General features: G+C 44.3%; 1 protein-coding gene across 1 annotated transcript in view; it reads left to right on the plus strand.

The window, feature by feature from the left end:
* PPP1R14A (protein phosphatase 1 regulatory inhibitor subunit 14A) overlaps positions 1-20,066 on the plus strand; it is a 49,688-nt gene that overhangs the window by 18,597 nt on the left and 11,025 nt on the right. Inside the window, exons 3-4 of the mRNA XM_040323531.1 lie at positions 5,523-5,603; positions 9,380-9,412. Coding sequence (XP_040179465.1) covers positions 5,523-5,603; positions 9,380-9,412 — 114 coding nt within the window. The remainder of the gene's footprint in view (positions 1-5,522; positions 5,604-9,379; positions 9,413-20,066) is intronic.

The raw sequence follows: 20,066 nt of genomic DNA on the forward strand, positions 1-20,066 counted from the left end.
AGGTAAGTATAACAGGTTTGTTATTAAAATAAAAAAAAATAAAAAAACAATACTTTAGTATTTTAATTACTGATGGCAGTGCCTGGCCACACGCCATACCCATGCCTCTCATCTTTTTGAGATGGGAACGAGGGACACCTATTAGCAAAAGTATGTAGGCATAGGACACATCCCCCTGCCACGCCCCCTTAAACGCTTCAATACCAGGCACTTTCGGCCATTCTTGCCCAGGACAATTTTTAGCTTTCAGCCCTGTCGCACTTTAAATGGTCATACTACATTGTACCCAAACTACATTTTTAACATTTTCTTCCCACAAATAGAGCTTTCTTTTGGTGGTATTTGATCACCTCCTGGGGTTTTTATTTTTTGCTAAACAAACTAAAAAAGACCAACATTTTTTTATTTTATTTTTTCTATTAGTTTCTGTCAAAAAAAAAAAATTCCCCTTCATTGACGGGCACTTTTTTTTTTTTATCACTACTATTCTTTTATATTGGCTTTTAAAATTTACAAACGCAGAAATTTAGAAATTGGGTTAAAAGATTAACACTGGGAAACACTTTTTTTGAAAGATAAAAAGTGCATTTTATATACAAACTATATAGATCAGACCAAAATGAGGGACAAATGAGGAGGAAAGAGGGAAAGAGGGACAGAGGGACTTTGTTCTAAATTGGGGACAGTCCCTCGTAATCGGGGACAGTTGGTAGCTATGCATACCTCCAGTAAGGAAGAGAATTGGTTCCCTAAAGTAAACCCTAACGAACTTCTCCTTTTGGCTCCCTTCTGGTCCGCTAAATATACCATTATTAGTGTTTTGTTATATCTGTTCGATAAGTGCAAAAAAAATATACTTTTTGATTCTGCCAGAAATCTTGTGAGCCGATACAGTATAGATGGCATAGTGCTGCAACTTTATAGCTTCCTATTCACTACCAAAAGAAACCATTTAGCTGGAGTTCCACTTTAACCTTTAACCCATGCACTGCCTGTCCAAGTCAATATTCAGATCTGCTCAGCTGCTTTGCGCCTATTGTTGACATAAGTAGCCTAGATCCTTGGCAACCTATAAAATCATTTTATCGAATGAAGGACTGCTGTTCTGGTCCAGCAGTTTATTGATCTGTGCTTTGATTGATGTGTTGCCTTTGTGATTGTAGATTTGGTTAGCATTTATTATTATACAGATGGGTCTTGGAGATTCAATAGATGGGCAACTCGTATCATAGTATTGATCAGTTGTTCCAAATTTTAATAAAAACAACTGAAATAGGGAACAAAGACAAAAAGCTAAACTCTGCAGCTTTCCAAATAACTGTTCTGTTTATTTCATGTATTTGTGTGTTGTTTTTTTAATTTTTTTTTAGATATCGCATTAATATTACATTGTACAATTGTAAGCAGTACAATCAGGGTCTTGGCAATGTGAGGAATGCAGCTATAAGATTTTGCAATCACTTAGGGCCAGATTCAGAAAGGACTTACGCCATCGTAAGTCCTAATCTGGCCCGTCGTATCTATGCGACTGATTCTTAGAATCAGTTACGCATAGATATCGTTTAGATCCGACAGGCGTAAGTCTCTTACGCCGTCGGATCTAAACTGCATTTTTTTTTCCCCGCAAGTGGGCGCTTCCGTCGATTTCCGTGTTGAGTATGCAAATTAGCTAGATACGCGAATTCCCGAACGTACGCGCGGCCGACGCAGTAAAGTTACGACGTTTACGTTAGGCTTTTCCCGGCGTATAGTTGCTCCTGCTATATGAAGCGCAGCCAATGTTAAGTATGGCCGTCGTTCCCGCGTCAAAATTTAAAAAAGTTACGTCATTTGCGTAAGTCGTCCGTGAATGGGGCTGGACGTCATTTACGTTCACATCGAAACCAATGACGTCCTTGCGACGTCATTTGGAGCAATGCACACTGGGAAATTTTAGGGACGGCGCATTCGCAGTTCGTTCGGCGCGGGGACGCGCTTCATTTAAATGATACACGCTCCCTACCCACCGAATTTGATTTCCGCCGGGTGATTTACGCTACGCCGCCGCAACTTTACAGGCAAGTGCTTTGTGAATAAAGCACTTGCCTGAAAAACTTGCGGCGGCGTAACGTAAATCGGATACGTTGCGCCGCCGCACAGATACGCCCGCTGTACCTGGACCTGGCCCTTGGCTCCCCCCCCCCCATATCAACACAGCCAGTATTAATGGTGGATTCCCTCTACAGCGCTATTGTGTTGTGCTGACTGGGAGCACATGGAGAACACAATGGTCACTTCCGGCAGCATGAATTTTTTTTTAACAGGCTGGTTGTACTGAAGTCGAATAAAGGATTGACTTCAGTACAACCAGCCAGCCCATAGAGGGATTGAATCTCGGTGGATCCCTGCTGATCCGGCTGAGATTTGATCCATCTATGGCTGGCGTAAGTGGCAGAGTTACGCAGTCCATAGAGGATTCTTCTTTCCCCCCAACCGCTTGAATGAAAAAAAGGCTTGATTCTCCAATCCACACATTTGAGGTGGATGGGGAATCCTCACACTGTTCCCTTTGTATTCTGACAGTGGAGAGAAAAATCCAACAGGGTGGATAGGTAAGAAAGGTGGATCTACTTCTGTAGTGGCGGCTGGTGTTTTTTTTGTTGGGGGGCAGCAAACAAGCACCCACCCCCATGCTGTTTGCCGGTCAGTCTAGCACTTACCCCATGGTGGCAGGCAGCGTGGTGCAGCGACTCCATGTCCTTTCTTCCATAGCGGCTTCTAGCTCCTCCCCTCCTCCTCCTAGACATCCAATGGGATCGCTTGTCCTTTCAGCCAATCGGGTGACCGGTGTCAAAGCCGATTATCCTGATTGGCCTGTAGGAGGATCCGTGTTACAACAGCGAATATTCATTCGCTGTTGTAACACACCTAGGTGCAGGGATGGACTGGCCATTGGGACTACAGGGAGTTTCCCGGTGGGCCGATGGCTCAGTGGGCCGACTTCAGTGACAGCAGACTGCCGCCACCCTCCGCTCCTCTGTCTCTCCCTTCCCGCAGAGCTCACCTCCTCTCCCTTCCCACAGCGCTCACCTGGGGGGAACAGAGAAGCAGGAAGAGGGCCAGAGGAGCAGGGGGGACGACAGAGGAGCATGGGGAAGGGGACAGACAGCTGACTCAACAGCTATGGCCTGGGAGTTTCTCACTTCTGTCTAATCTTGTCCCATAAGGGGGGCACCGAACTGATTCTTTTCCCCGGGTGAAATAATGTCTAGCTTCCCCACTGGTACTGCCTATAAGAGTACCAGTACCAGCCGTTCTACTCTAATAAAGTAGAACGGCTAGTGGCTAGTGAAGGGGGAGAGGGGGCTTGGGTGGCCGGGGGGGGGGGGGGGGGAGTTGTCCGGCCGCCATGGGAGAGACCTCTCAAAGTGGGCCAGTCTGGATGAAGTCCAGGGCCAAATTTTTGTCCCAGTCCAGCCCTGCCTAGGTGGAATCGGAGCACACACTCTGTGACCCAAACCTACCCTATATTGAAGTCTATTAGAGCCTCTGGTGTATTGAATCGGTGCTTCAAAATAAAAACAGCTCTCCCACATTGGAATGCATGCGCCGGTGTCCTGAAGGAGGGTGGTGATAGACGGGGGGCCAGCACCCGTACACCCTTAATGGACAAGCCACTCCTGTTACCCACCCTTCCCATACATGGATCAATGAAACTACCCAACTTGTCAAATTTTGATCCATGTATGGACAGCTTTAGCATGATGCCAAGGAACTTGGCTGCAGTGGACAAAGCGTGTGTGGGGGGGAAAAAAAATTATATAATCTCTCTATAAATAATAATTTCACCGATGTGAATGGGGTGGTAAATGTAATGGTGTTGTGCTGTACACAGCTGGCTTTTTTGTAAAAGCAAATTGGATAGTTGGGGACACAAACGAGAACATATGGACAATCCATTGCAATAGACAGATCTTTATCTCTGATGGCTCTTGGCCTGTAAAATATATAGGCAGTGTTTCAATAAAAAAAAAAAAATATGTGTCTCAATAGAAACATTTTAAAGAAGGCAAATATGATGTAATGGTTTCCTGTTTATATAGCCATGTATAATGAATGAATTATCTGGATTAATGACCTGTCTCTGAAAATGGTCGCACTAGCTATTAGGTTTAATATACACCGCTCTGCAAGCCTAGGCCCTATTAAATCAGAACTGAACCCATCAATTTAATGGTTTAAAAAAAAAACGGTTAAATTCAAGGCATGCTGGGAATGCTAACTGTCACATTTTGCTTCTGCTCTCAACCAAACTGTCAAACAAACCATCAAATGGCTGGTGTCATAAATGAACATGTGCAGCACTATGGCAGCTACAGATCATACAGAGGCTAAGATGGCAGCTTTTTTGGCATAGGGCAAGGTGGCACCAGACAGATTTTGACAGATCTTACTGCAATACATTTAAATCTAATTGGCTATTTATGGTTTATTACACTTTCCAGATCATGTTTGCTCTTTTCATTGGTTTACTAAGGGAATGATCCTTTTTTCCCAGTGAATGGCTGGGGGGGGGGGGGGGGGGGGTCATGACAAGTCTGATCATTGGAGGAGCAGGAAAGCAGAGGGACTGGCGGGAATCTTTCTTTTCTCTTCCGTTCATAGACGGACACAGCCTTCATTGACATTAGGGTTATGCTTCTTCCTACCAGGAGAGTTTAGGCAGAATTTAACAGCACTTAAAGTGTTAAAACCTTTCCTTCGTGCCGCTCCTCCCAGGGGGCGTGGCTCCCCCAGGCATAACTGGCGGGAATCTTTATTTTTTCTCTTTCTGTTTCTCTTTCGTTTTCTTTCTCTTTTTCTCTCTTTCTCTTTTTCTCTTTCTCTCTTTCTCTTTTTTTCTTTTTCGTTTTTTTTTTTTTTTTCTTCCCAGCAATATCTTTGGGTGTGATTGCTTGGTAACATACATATTAAGGATTCCAGACACTTGGTCATACAGGCACTGATCAAATGTTTTACTTTAATGCAAATGTTGTACCTGGGTGGCTATTTATGAATTGATCAGTTTTCCTCAAATGATATTTAATTTGCTCCTATTGGATTACTAAGCAGACCATGGCATCAGCTTATAGTATATGTAGATGACAGGCCCACTTAGTTTGAATTTATTTACAGAAGCTAGGCTCTCATTACACTCAATAAACATGGTTGTGAGTGAGGTCATTTAGCTAGGAAAACGGTGTGACCTCTGAATGTCTCAGAAGTGACTTATCTCCAGCATATTGGTTCCCATTGGAGATCTGACGTCTTCCAGGAACTGTGCAGCTCTGGTGATTACTGAATAATAACCCTATTAGTGGGTTTAGGGCCCCTGAGAGACCCAGCAGCCATCCTGCAGGCTCACTATACAAACACCTCCTCTTTCCTCTATGGCTTCCTGCACACAAATCTGATCAGATTAAAAAAAAGCTGGAAATGAGTCGGTGGAATACTCTGATAACCAACCTTTTCTTTGCTAATCGGATTCTTGTTCCATTTTGCAGGAGGTGGACATGCCGGATGAGGTGAACATTGATGATCTTCTGGACATGGAAACAGAGGAACAGAGAAGAAGCAACCTACAGGTTAGGAGATGGAAGATCAAACTGTTTTTGGCATTCTTGCCTTTGTCCATGACTTGTTGTCTAATGCGTTTTGCAAAAATACCTCGAGTTAAAGCAGCGTTAAAACCCAAAACAAAGAGGAGTGGTTAACTATCGCAGGTTTTGTATAACTTTCTGTTCAGCTCACATTTGCCCCTGTTTATAGTCACCTTGTTTCTCGTCTTGTCACATTTGAGGAATATAGACCTGCTATAGACGGTTTAGCAGCAACCAGCCAAAATTCGAACCATGTGTGGGCCAGCTAAATGTACCCCAGGTGATCAAACGATCAACTTGGGTACAACCGGTCTGACAGATTTTACATGCGATTGTTGTTGCTATCAATAATCACTGTGTTCTGTCGGGAGAACACAATGGCCTGGATTCACGTAGAACCGCGTTTCTTTAAGCGGGCGTAACGTATCCTATTTACGTTACGCCTCCGCAACTTTGACAGGCAAGTGTGGTATTCTCAAAGCAAAGTTGCGGCGGCGTAGCGTAAATAGGCCAGCGTAAGCCCGCCTAATTCAAATGTGGTAGATGTGGGCGTGTGTTATGTAAATTTAATGACACTTTTTACGAACAGCGCATGCGCCGTCCGTGAAAGAATCCCAGTGTGCATGCTCCAAATTAACCCGCAAGAAGCCAACGCTTTTGACGTGAACGTAAATAACGCCCAGCCCTATTTGCGAATGGCTTACGCAAACGACGTAACATTTTAAAAATTCTACGCGGGAACGACGTCCATACTTAACATTGGTACGCCTCATGTACGCCTCATATAGCAGGGGTAACTTTACGCCGGGAAAAGCCTAACGTAAACGGCGTATCTGTACTGCGTCGGCCGGGCGTACGTTCGTAAATTGGCGTATCTAGCTGATTTACATATTTCTAGGCGTAAATCAGCGTACACGCCCCTAGCGGCCAGCGTAAATATGCAGTTAAGATACGACGGCGTAAGAGACTTACGCCAGTCGGATCTAATACAAATCTATGCGTAACTGATTCTAAGAATCAGGCGCATAGATACGACGGCTCGGACTCAGAGGTACGACGGCGTATTTGGAGATACGCCGGCGTAACTCGTACGAGAATCCGGGCCAATGGCTCTATGGAAGGGATTCCCGCATCAACACAGTTTGTGTTGATTGGGGAGGAGGGGGGGGGGGGGGGGGGGGATGAAGCAAATGGTCCCAGAATGTGGCTCTGTCTATGGCTAGTCTTAGTCCGAAAGAAAATCTGCTTTGCAAATTTGCTTTGTGTAAGATATTCTAATAATTGCCATTGGCAAGAGACTTTCAAGGGTTGAGCTTCAAGTTGCCCCCCTCTCTGTAAAAAGGATGAACAGCTCCCCATTTTTAAACAAGTGTGTGTGTGTGTGTGTGTGTGTGTGTGTGTGTGTGTGTGTTTTTTTTTTAATTAGATCGGAATTCTTTTTTAATTGAGAGTACTAATATGAGAGAATCACTTAATTACTTTCAAGCTATTTCCTTCACAGATCTGTTTCCAGACATTGTACAGTTTACTGGTTTCAGATGTTATTCCAAGTTTTATTTGTAGATACAGGCAGCAGTCTAGCTGTGATAGAGGTCGCAATCCACTAAAAAGACAGGCCACAGGCATCTGTGCATAGATGAGTAAACTTGTGCTGACAGCCATAATCTGTGTTTGTCCTTATTGGGATTTTCTTAGGAACCAGTGTCGGCTTTGATGTGGTCTGTAACTGAATTCGCTCCCACAAGCTCAGGGCAGATTAAAGGTTAGAAAGCTAGTGAAAAATAAAGGGGTTATCCAAAAAACTGTCTACTGTGTAGGCAGTTAGATTTTTTTTTTCCTTCCCCCGCAGAACACCCATCATATTTGTTTTTCAAAAAGCATTGCTTTACCCATGGGAAAATAATGCTTAATTTTCTTATTATGCATCCAAGTTTATGACACCTAATTCAGACAGATAATGGGGCCATTATATGACCAGTGTCTATGGAGTCTCGTCCCTTATTGTGCCCACAGCTATCAGAGGAGGACTGGGAACATTTGGCCTGGGATGTAAAAAAACAAAACAATTGGCCCTTTCATGGTGGGGAGGGTTTCCCATAAGGAAAGTGTACCGCAAAGAATGTGGTGCAGTAATTAATGGGAAAAAATGGGAGTTGTGTTAGAAAACATGGTTTATTGTAATGCACCATAAGTATATAGATGACTGCTGTTCTGTAAAAATGATATAATCCAGTATATAGACTTCTCAACCTTTTTACAGTCAAGCCACCCTTTAAAATTCTGAACAATCTTGAGGCACCCCATTTTAAAATGCAAAAAACTAAGCTATCTTCGGAGGTTCTTCCTTGACTGTTACTCCTTGATCTCCGGGATGACCCAGTGTTGCCAAAGTCAATATATGTGCTGTTTGTTATATGCTGTAACTGCCTAGAGAGTTCATTGTGTACTTGATACTTTGGCATTACTTTATTTGTCTTGTTGCAATGTTCTAAGTCAGTGGTCTCCAAACTGTGGACTGGGGGCCAGATGCGGCCCTTTTGCTTGCTTTTATCCGGCCTTTGGGGCACCATTTCATCCACTGATAGCAACAATGGGGCACAATTACTCCCAAAGACACCAATGATGGGGCGCAATTTTCTCCTAATGACACTAACCATCGGGTCCAATGGCTCGAATGATGGGACAATTTCCCCCAATAACATCAATGATGGGGCACAATTCCTCCCACTGACAACCAAAGATGGGGCATTTTTTTTTCCCAGTGACGTCGGGACCTTTTCTACTTCCAATGGCGACAATCCGGTCCACCTAAAGTCTGAAGGACAGGAAACTGGCCATTTGTTTAGAAAGTTGGAGACCCTTGTTCTAAGTTGTTGAAAAAAAAATTGAAAAAACAAATCTAATAGTTTAACATAAGACAGCCACACACTTGGGATAGCCAATGTTTTTTCCACAGGATTCGGGTCAACTTTGGGGGTGCGCGGTATACGCGGGAGCGTGTTATACCGCGATAAATACGGTATTTCAAAGTTTCTCTTCTCCCTCACTCAGCTAATGTGACCCCATTGTTTATTAAGTGGGGCAGGGGAGAGCCAAATAAGAATGCTGTGCAAGGTGCAGGACGTCTTCTTTATCAACTAATGACCTCATTGCTTGTTATGACGCTGGCAGTTAGAAGGTTGTAATGGTGTACAATGAAAACTTGTGACTTTGTGTAACTAAGAGGCAGACTTGATCCACTTTCTGGCTTGTATACAATTATTGGACAATTTTTAGGCATATTGCAAGGCACCCCTGAAGAAACCTGAAAAAAGCTGCTATAGACTCCCCTAAAAAAATATATAATTTCATCATTACCAGTAATCCTTGTTATCCAATTTTTTTTTCTTTTACAATTAAGTACGACGCATTTTATAGTATAAATTCTTCTAAGAAGGAGGTTTGTGTAAACTTCCCTGTGTAAGGTTAATGCAGGTCTGAACAGGGAGCTGATAACTGTATTGCACCAAGCAGCAGTTACTGACTGTGGGTCCTCTTTGAGATCTGAATTGTAGTGCATCTCCATTCAGGGCCACCATCACACTTTAATCTATGGCAGCCTTCCATGGATTAATGTGAAAGACAGAATGGAAACCTTTGGTTAGCCTCAGCTGTGTCTGGTATGAATAGAATGAGGTCATAAAATGTTGTAAATGTTTAACAATAGTAATAAAATATGTACGGAATATGTCTTATTGTGTAATATTTTCTATATTTTCCAGATCCTCCTGAGGTTGTGTACAAATAACACAGAGGTATGTGATTGTACTTTGATGCTCCTTTGTACATGTATTTAGTTGCTCATTATGGCATAAAAGGGAGGAGCTGTACTTGGGCACTATGAATTCATAGGCCCTGTTATTTATACCAAGCACTCTTTGTAGTAACACCCTAGCCTCGCCTCCACTGACTTATCTTAAAGAAAATCTACAGTCTTAAGCCTAGTACACCTGTGTCGAACGTCGGGCAGCATCGGCCAGTTCAATTTGAAGCTGGACGTTTGGCCGGCTTGTGTCGAAGGGGCATGACCGAAAAAGGTCCGCCAATGGGTGCGCTCAGCCAATGGTTGAGAGTGCTGACCAGAGCGTTCTGGTGGAGGGGCCATCCCCCTGTCAGAACACAATAGCACAGCAGGGGAGAGCTGTCCCCGCCGAAAAACAAAGTAATTAATGCTAGTGGCTATAAGCTGTTTGGAATAGTTGCATGTAAAATCTGTCAAGTTGGTTGTATCCAAGTTGATTGATCGATCAACTTTGGTACATTTAGCCTGCCCATACATGGTTGGAATCTTGGCTGGCTCCTCTGCTGAGTTAGAGACACAGTTCTTCAATCCACCGCGAGCATTAGCTTTGCTGATTGCTAAGCTATAGGGGTTGTATTGACCTTCTTCAACAAGACCACCATTTTCATGCAGAGAACAGTTTTTTTTTCTACTCCGGCTTTGGCAAAAAATAAGCTGCTGACTTAAACCGAAGATTCAGTTGGGCTTTACCTTGGCCCAATTCTTTTTAATTGATGCTGACTCCCTATTATGGGGCAATCCTATAACCCAAATTTGCACAGAAAGCCAACAGGATAGACCAACAAAAGAGTGAGCTACAGTGAAACCTTGGTTTGAGAGTAACTTGGTTTGAGAGCGTTTTGCAAGACAAGCAAAATGTTTTAATACATTTTGCCTTGATATACAAGCAATAACTTGATATAAGAGTAGCGTCAAGTCACAACTAAGTATAATAAACAAAAAGAGAATATGGGATTCCCACCTAATTTTAAACTGAGTATAACAAATAAGAGGAGCCTCTAAGGCCCGGTACAAACGGTCGGACAAAACCGATGAGAATGGTCCCAAGCATGCGTCGACTTGATTCTGAGCATGCACGGGTTTTGAACCGATGCTTTTCTGTACTAACCATCGGTTTGGTCCGATGGGGCAGTGGTCCATCGGTTCGGTTTTGAAGCATGTTTTAAAATTTTGGACCGAAGGAAAACAGACCGATAGCCTATACAGACGGTCGGTTTGGTCCGATGAAAATGAACTTCGGTTCATTCTCATCGGACCAAACCGACCGTGTGTACAGGGCCTAAGTGTAGCAATATGGTTACATTTAATGAAGGTACAACATTTAGCAACTTATTGCTACACTTAGAGGTGCCTCTCTTCTCTTTTATACCCTAAAAAAATTGCTTTGATATACAAGTGCTTTGGATTACAAGCATGTTTCTGGAACGAATTATGCTCTCAAACCAAGGTTTTACTGTATATGCGATTTGCGGAGCTCCGCAGGCTCTGTAATCAAAAATAGCCCTTTTGCTGGTCTATCTATCCCATCCTTTTTTGTGGTTCTAAAGTCTATATTTAAAAAAAAAAAATTATATTTTTAATCCATTCTCTGCATTTAAGGTAAAAAACGCCCCACTATTTGTCATACTCGCCCTAAATGCTTACCTGACTCCTGTCACCACTCCAGCACTATGTTGTCTGCAGCACTGCTCCTCACTTCTTGGTCTCATGGAAGACACTGAAAGCAGTGATAGGACCACTTTGTGATATATGTGCTCTGTGAAAAGAGTAGAAAAGTATAACTTTTTTTATTTTAACAAAAAAAAATGCCTTTTAATATTATCTTAAAATGAAAATTGCTCTTCATAGTGGTTGAGAAGGCAGCTCAGCTAGTGAGGTGTATCTTGTTTATTCTTCCTCATGTGTTCAGCAGCAGAAATTTGTATTTTTCATATCTAAGCAGCTGGTCAGTATAGATTGCCCAATAGGTCAATATGAAGCATTAGGAGGATTCATGTCATAGGTGGATAGAGGCAACGCTGTATCCTGGCCTAGGCCAACAAGACCCAGGCCTAGGGCAGCACTTTGCAGGGGGGCAACACGGAAAGAGTTCCCGCCGGATAGCGCCAGTCTTATGGGGTGGACTGGGCTGAGAGGCAAATTGGTCTAGTGCCCCATAAAGCGGCCGCACTGCTTCCAGTATGTGGGGGAGGATGGGGGGGCGTGGGCTGCTTCTAATTTGGACTGTCCCATCATCCTGGACCACAAACCTTCCTCGCTGTGCTATGTTTTTTGCTGCACCATTGGCATGGTTATATCTTCTTAGTCCTCTCCATAAAATTATCTGAAATTTGTGATTAAAAGTAGAACTATAGGGAACACTTTTTATTTTCATTTTGGATAGAGTAAGTGAGGGTTATAGCCACTATCATTTTATTTTTTAGCATTCCTGTCCCATTGCAGAAATTTCCCTTAACTTCCTGCCCCATAGCCAAACAGGAAGTGAGAGGAAATATATGCAAATTAAGGGAATCCATTGCCCCCACCCCAGGCCCCTTAGAACTAGTGTCCCCCACTCTAAAATTTCAGGGCGGGTCTTAAACAGAAAGAGGTGTGTCCTTGACAGGAAGTAGTGGATCATATTTAAATTAGGGGGTGCATGAGTTTAGTCAGGCCTAGGGCAGCAAAAAAACTAAATACACTACTGGATAGAGGCCTGAGTGCCTGGTGTATAATTTATTGTACATTTCATGGTATCTTCCTTAAGAAAAAACAACCACAGTACAAAACAACCACAGTACATTATGATGTTTTGGTTTGTGTGTGTATATATATATATATATATATATATATATATATATATATATATATATATATTAGTGCTGTCAAGCGATTAACATTTTTAATCGCGATTAATCGCATTAATGTCATAGTTAACTCACGATTAATCGCGCGATTAAGGAGGTTCACCCTTTAAAACATTTTTTTTTGTTTTCTTATTTTTTTTTTTTTTTTTTATAATATTAAATTGTGTTTTTTTATTTTTTTACATTTTGATCACTTTTATTGCTGTCACAAGGAATGTAAACATCCCTTGTGACAGCAATAGGTGGTGACAGGTACTCTTTATGGAGGGATCGGGGGTCTAAAAGACCTCCGAGCCCTCCTTTGCACTTCAAAGTATTCAGATTGCCGAAAACGGCGATTCTGAATACTGTGTACTTTTTTAAATCCGGCGCCATTGGCAGCCAAGAAACCCGGAAGTGACGTCATGACGCCGCTTCCGTGGTTTCAATGCGGAGACTGAATCAAAGCCGCTTACGGCTTAGTGTCAGTCTCCAACCTGCACACAGAAGGCAGCGGATCGAGGATTGGGTCTCCTGGTGGGACGGAAGGCCCGGTCAGAGTGGCGAAAGGCGGCGGGAGGGGGGGATGTCCCCTCCCGCTCCTCCGGCATAACAACCGAGCGGCTTTTAGCTGCATCGGTTGTTATGTTTGGATAGCCGATCGCCCGCTCTAAACAACGGTACCGGGATGATGCCTGCGGCTGCAGGCATCATCCCGGTATAACCCCCGGTATAACCCCCGAACGCCGCCTCATTACATGGGTTTGCGTTAATAGCGCGTTTAACTGACAGCACTAATATATATATATATATATATATATATATATATATATATATATATATATATATATATATATATATATATTAATGTGTGTGTTTAAAAGGAACTTAAGTCTCCTTTTAAAGTTCTATGCTGTTAAATTGATTTTGTCAAGGTATTGTAGACTTTGCCTGTTTTCATTTTATTTATTTTTTTTATTTTTATTTTTTATCACAAATCCAGTCTGCGTTTTGAAGCTTTAGCTTTTTCCTGATATGGGCAAAGCCAGAACAACCCAAATATTCCCATTACTCAGGGGATCAGCAGGACGTATGAAAGGCCAGGTCCATGTTTGTCTGCTCCTTTGGGAACAATTATACCGGCCTGTCGCTGTCCATGTATGATTTGTCAATGCTGAGGGGAAAAATGTTAACGCCCGGGCGGTCAATGTTCAGAGACTTGTCCTATTAAGTTATTTCAGACTTGTGGGAAATTCAGTTTTTCTGAGTAATTTCAGCCTAATGCCCTAGGATGCCGAGATTGATGCTTCCTAATGTTCTCACACTAGGAAAACATCATATTGTGGCACAATAATGACATTTATTGCAGAGCAAAACATTTTTTTATGGAAGAATGTGTACATTATGAATTCTTGAATCAAGTCTTGCTGATCCGTATTTCAGGGGAAAATGTTAGCTGCTGCTTTCTGTGCTCTAAAAGGACCCACATCTTTATTAATCACTGAAATAGTGAATAGGAAGCTATAACGTTGCAGCACTATGTCATCTATTCTATACTGTATGGTTTTCCCTATACTCCTTAGCTAGAACAGCACCATGAATTAACTTTTTAAGCTCACCATACATGTTACTGTACAATCTGTGTATAGTTTATTTTATATTTACCAGAATCGGCTAAAACATTATAATGACTCCCCGACCATTGCGTGGGCCCCCCTTTTTGCTGCCAAAACAGCCCTGACCCATCGCTGCACGGGTGCCACTAGACCTCTGAAGGTATGCTATGGTATCTGGCATGTGGTGTCAGTAGCAGATTCTTGAAGTCCTATAAGTTGTGACGTTGGGCCTCCATGGATCGGGCTTGTTATACCAGCACATCCCACAGCTAAAAAATAGGATCAGTGAAGTGCTAGCCCCCTGTTAAATGCTGATATAATATACACAATGGTGTTGATAATGCAGAATAAACTCCAACTGCTGATAATAATGATGCATACACAGAAAAATTTGAGTATATTGCAGTTATACAACAATAGTGGAACCCCCTTTAGCAAAATCTATATAACTGTAGCACTTACCCCCGAAGGAGCTGCTGGTAATTGATTGGGCCTGTACTCTGCTTTTCTACCCCCAAATAATTCGTCTCAACCCGCTTGACACAGCTGTGTAACAGTGTGGATGTGAAACCTTCACTAAACGGAAAAAACCCCACATAACAGTGTGTATATAGTGTACCTTTATCGCTATCTGGGCATCCGTTGTTCCACCTGTTAGAATAATGAACAAGCCTCACACCAATTGTGATCAACCAAAATGTAAGTTTACTGGAACTAGTATAGAGACAGTAGTTATAATAACTGTATCAACATACAACTTACTATAATAGTGCAATGAGTGTACACAAATTATTAACACTTCAAGGTCCCTTGAGCCTCTACTGCGGCGCGTCTCCAAGTGGGACTAGTGCTCAGAGTGACAATGCCTTGACACTGGTCACCTTCCCACTTCCAGTACGGCCGCACCAAACATACCAATGCAAAGATATCAACACAGCACAATACAGTTTCTCAAGAGCTTCCCCTGAGGTATAAGGCAGCCTTTTGTCTTACTGTATCCACAGCACAAACCCTCCCAATGAGAAGTGTAGTCTCTGGTCTTCTTTGTCTTCGGCTAGCGATTATACTGCAGTGTTTGTAATCCAATGGTTTAACAAGTAATGAAGTAACATATCTGAAGAGTGATAACAATTCCTGCTATACAACACACTTGTAGATGCCTTCGGAGTAGGTATAACTTAATCATCAGTCAGCCCTCAATGAAGCATAGGCTTTTAAACCTGGTTGAACTCAGTCTATTTGAATGAGGCCTCCCTGTAGGACTACAGGTCCCAGCAACACTGTGAAATGAGTCTAAGTGTGTTAAGGGTGTTAAATAACTTCTGGGCGACAGCCCTCTCACCACACCAGGTCTGGAAAGTTGTGAACCTCCGCTCCGGCTGTCTCAGTCCTGCTGCCAGTCAGCACTGTCACACTGCTCCGCTCCGCAAGCAAACCGGACATCCACTTTGCTCCTTCAAGGGTCCTGGGTCCTCAGACTCGATCACACTGCCTCTCCAGCACACTGTGGTAAGGCAGAGTCAATGGATGTTGTTCTGCTCTGCACGATGTAGGCCCTCTTCTGAACACTCCTTCACAGATCCTTGCAGGCAGACCATGCATCCAGAAGAGACAGAAAATGGCTGCACTCTGCCTTTTATTTCCCACCCAGCATGCAGTTCAGCCATTTAGTGTTCATGGGTAAGTGAGTGAGCATTATGGGTAAGTGAGTCACTTCACAGTCAATAAACATTTTCTGCTCTGCATGTGTAAGTTAAAGTTCACATTGGCATTTGGCTCCCTCTAGTGGTATGCAATCTTTAGCATTACATGACAAAAATTCCAGTGCTACATACTCCCCCTGCTTTAAGTCTTTGGTCCCCAAAGATATTCAAACTCTTAGCTCTATTACACATTTTTGCCTCTAGGCGATTGCACAATACTGACAGAGGAGCCTCCCACCAGTTCTCATGTGATGGGAGACTGTTCTGTGCACTCACAGCTGACACTGTAGTGTCTGGTACAGATGTGTCAAGGGGTGAGTTGGGGTTCTCTCTTTCTGAATTGACAGTAGAGAGACCAGGCATTTCAGAATTTCTTTTGGCAGTAAACCCAGTCTGGTTGGAGCATTCACCCAGCACATCATAAGTTAATCTTTTGGGTGCATGAATCTCTCTTTTAACTCTTTGTCTCTTGGGTGTAGGCACTATCTTCGAGCAGGTACTATCCTCTCCCACTTCAGACTCTTGTACTTCAATGTCATTAAAGGACGAGTGATCCTCAGAATGTCCATTTTGTGGCACAAATTCTGGGGCTTCTGGTCTAAGAATTCCATTGTCCTTTCTTCTTCTGTGGGGTGAACAGTTTGCATCAACTCCTGGCATTTCAGGTGACCACAACCAGCTTATCTCCATCTCCTCCTCCTCACTACCTTCTGTGGCAAGGGATCCAGATTGAGACCTAGTTACAGGTCGAGGTACAGCAGTAGACGTGGACGGTAGTTCCTGTCGTGAAGTTATTCGGACTGCTTCTGTTAGAGGTAGGAGGTGATTCCGGTGCCACATTTTTAATGGTCCTGTACTCCCTTCCGGTTTGATCTGATATACCGGCAGTCCTGGGAGTCGTTTGCATACAATGTACGGCTGTGACTTCCAGCGATCAGCCAGCTTGTGTTTCCCTGGTATGCCCAGGTTTCTCAACAAGACTCGGTCACCAGGTTGTAGATCTTGAATCCGTACCTTGAGGTCAAAGTTCCTCTTGTTTCTACTTCCTCTTGTGTCCGATGTGGCTTGGGCTTTTTCATATGCGGCCTTCAAACTTCTCCGCAATCTGTCTACATACCCTCGGTGAGAAGTCTCTGAGGTGTGGTCCAGAGAAGTGCCAAAAGCCAAATCCACCGGTAGTCTGGCTTCTCGTCCAAACATCAGACGATAAGGCGAATACCCTGTAGCATCACTTACGGTGCTATTGTAGGCGTGTACCATGGCTGTGATGTGTTTACTCCACTGTTGTTTTTGTTCAGAGGCCAGAGTCCCCAACATGTTGAGAAGGGTTCGGTTAAACCTCTCTGGTTGAGGGTCCCCTTGTGGATGGTAGGGAGTAGTCCTGGATTTTTTTATGCCTAGTAGATCCAACAGTCGTCTAATAAGGGTACTCTCGAAGTCTCTTCCCTGATCTGAGTGGATCCGTTGAGGCAAGCCATAGTGAATGAAGAATTTTTCCACTAAGGTCTTCGCCACTGTAGATGCCTGCTGATCCCTGGTGGGAAATGCCTGAGCGTATCGGGTGAAGTGATCAGTGACTACCAGGATGTTTCCTTGCCCACTCAGGTCAGATTCCAAACATAGGAAATCTATGCACACTAGATCCATTGGCCCTTGACTCTCTAAATGGCCCATTGGGGCGGCTCTCTGGGGTAAGGTCTTCCTTTGTATGCACCTGAGACAGGAATGACAGTAGCTCTCCACTTCAGTCCTCAAGTATGGCCAATAGAACCTGTCCCTCACCAGTTGGAGAGTCCTTTCTGATCCCAGGTGGCCATGGTGATCATGCAGGGCAATTAATACTTTCTCTCTATGCTTCTCTGGCAAAAACAACTGCCACTTCTCTTCAGAATCTTCAGAGGGGCCCCTTCTGTAGACCACCCCTTGCTGCAGCTGCAACCGATCCCACTCTTTGCGAAGCAGGCGAGCTTCCTTCTGAGCGCTCTGGAGAAGTAGATCAGGGTGTTGGCTCTCCAAAGCCTTCAATACCAGGCCACAAAGGGGATCTTCCTGTTGGTCTCTCTGGAGGTCCTTCCTAGATAGCTTAGGTAGACCCTCCTCCTCAATTTGAGTGACATTACAATAGCACTTAGGCACCCCCGCAGCGGACACTCCGACTTCTTCAGCCCTGGCTCCACCTTTCACTTGTTGTTCCGCCCCCTCACAAAGGGCTCTCACACTCTCAGGGGTAAGCTGGGTCCATCCTCCTGAGTGGTCCTGGGAACAGTGGGGCCTTCTGGACAGTGCATCAGCGTCTCGATTCCCAACTCCTGGTCGATATTTCAGGCTGAAAGTAAATGAAGAGAGGGCAGCCAACCATCTATGGCCTGTGGCGTCCAATTTTGCTGTAGTGAGCAAGTATGTGAGAGGATTGTTGTCCGTCTTAATCACAAACTCTGCGCCATATAGATAGTCTTTTAATTTGTCTACTACCGCCCACTTCAAGGCCAGAAACTCAAGCTTGTGAGTTGGGTAATTCCTCTCAGCAGGTGTCAGACTCCGGCTCACATAAGCAATAGGTCGTAAATGTCTGCCGTACTCCTGATAAAGCACTCCACCTAGTCCATCTCGGCTGGCATCCACGTGCAGTTCGTAGGGTCTGGTAGGGTCTGCATAGGCCAAGACCGGGGCAGTGGTAAGGCTCCACTTCAGCTGTCTAAAGGTCTCTTCGCATTGCGGAGTCCACTGGTCTTCAATGGACTCTTTCTTCTTCCTAGGTCCCTCTTTTGGTTTTCCAGGTTTGTCTGAGTCTAAACCAGCTTCCTCTTGGTTCTTCAACAGCTCAGTGAGTGGATGAGCTATCTTGGCAAACCCTTCTACGAACCTACGGTAGTATGAACAGAACCCCAAAAATGACCTAAGCTCGGTCACATTCTTGGGTCTGGGCCAAGAGGTGACAGCTTCCAGCTTCTGAGGGTCTGTGGCCACTCCTTCGGCGGACACAATGTGGCCCAGGTAACTCACTGAAGGTTGATAGAATTGGCACTTCTCCATGGAGAGCTTCAGGCCTTCATCATGGAGTCTCCTCAAGACTTTCTCCAGGCGCTCTTCGTGCTCCTCCAATGTTCTGCCAAACACTATGACGTCATCCAAATATACCAGCACTTCAATCAGGTTCATGTCACCTACAGTCTTCTCCATCAACCTCTGGAAAGTGGCTGGGGCTCCAGACAGACCTTGTGGCATGCGATTGAATTCAAAGAATCCTACAGGAGTAATGAAAGCGGTCTTCTCCCTATCTTCGGGGTGCATGGGGATCTGGTAGTACCCACTTTTTAAATCCAGCACACTGAACCACTTTGCCCCCGACAGGCTCTGTAAAGCATCTTCTATTCGGGGTGTGGTGTATTGGTCGGGAATGGTCCTTCGGTTCAGTGTCCTATAGTCAATGCACAGTCGTAAAGACCCATTCTTCTTCCTGACTACCACTATTGGGGAAGCATACGGACTCCGAGACTCTCGGATGATTCCTGTCTTCTTCAACTCAGCCAGCTGTTCCCGCAGATCTTCCAAGTCTCCCAATGGAATCCGCCTGACCCTCTCTCTGAAGGGTTTATCTTCCTCCAATCTAATCTTGTGTTCAGCACTTTTTGCAAGCCCCACATCAAACTCACTTTTTGAAAATGCAGTTCTCCATCTCAGGAGCTGGGTTTTTGCTCTCTCCATCCAATCAGGTGTTAGGGGGGTGTTTTTCGGGTAGAACTCTTCCATAGGAATCTCTCCCTCTTGTCCACCCACGATACCATACGATAAGACTGGGGTTGCTTGATTTACCTGCCCCAGCAACACTCTAGCTGGCATCTTCACAGGTGAGGTTGTGGTGTTCCGGACACTGACTGAGACCTTCCCTCCGCTCCGCTTCAGCGCCTTGGTCGATAACAATTCTGGGATTATTTCCAACTCCTTATCTTCCTTCTCTCTGTCCGTCTCAAGGACGATGAAAGGGCCAGGTTGTCTCCAAGTCAGTTTGATAGAAGCTTTCAAACAGACTACTTCACCTGGTTGCACAATCTTCTCACTTCTGTCTAGGCGCCAGATTTTTCCCACTCCTTCCGCCGGGGCTTTCTGCTCATGCAATAGATTCTGGTACACTTGTGCTAGCATTGGGTGTACCTTCGTGGCTGGAGTGCTCTGTACTTGGACAAGCGGTGTCAAAAGTCTTCGGACCAGGTCGGTATTTGTCCCAATGATGAGAGAACTTCTATCAGCCCCTGGGGGGCGGGGACACACCACTGCCAGGGTATCGAAGGTTTCGGCCTTTCCCGCCACACTCGGGTCGAAGGTGAGCTTAATGGGTAGGTAGCCGTCATAAGGGAAATTCTGGGTCCCTAGGCCCCATATCTCCAATTCCTCCAGCTTCTGCAGTGGCAAGTGTCTGAGATGTTTTTCATAAAAGTCACTGTAAAGTAAAGTCACTTGGGCTC

The sequence above is a fragment of the Rana temporaria genome, chromosome 9, assembly GCF_905171775.1.
Source record: "Rana temporaria chromosome 9, aRanTem1.1, whole genome shotgun sequence".
Taxonomy (NCBI): domain Eukaryota; kingdom Metazoa; phylum Chordata; class Amphibia; order Anura; family Ranidae; genus Rana; species Rana temporaria.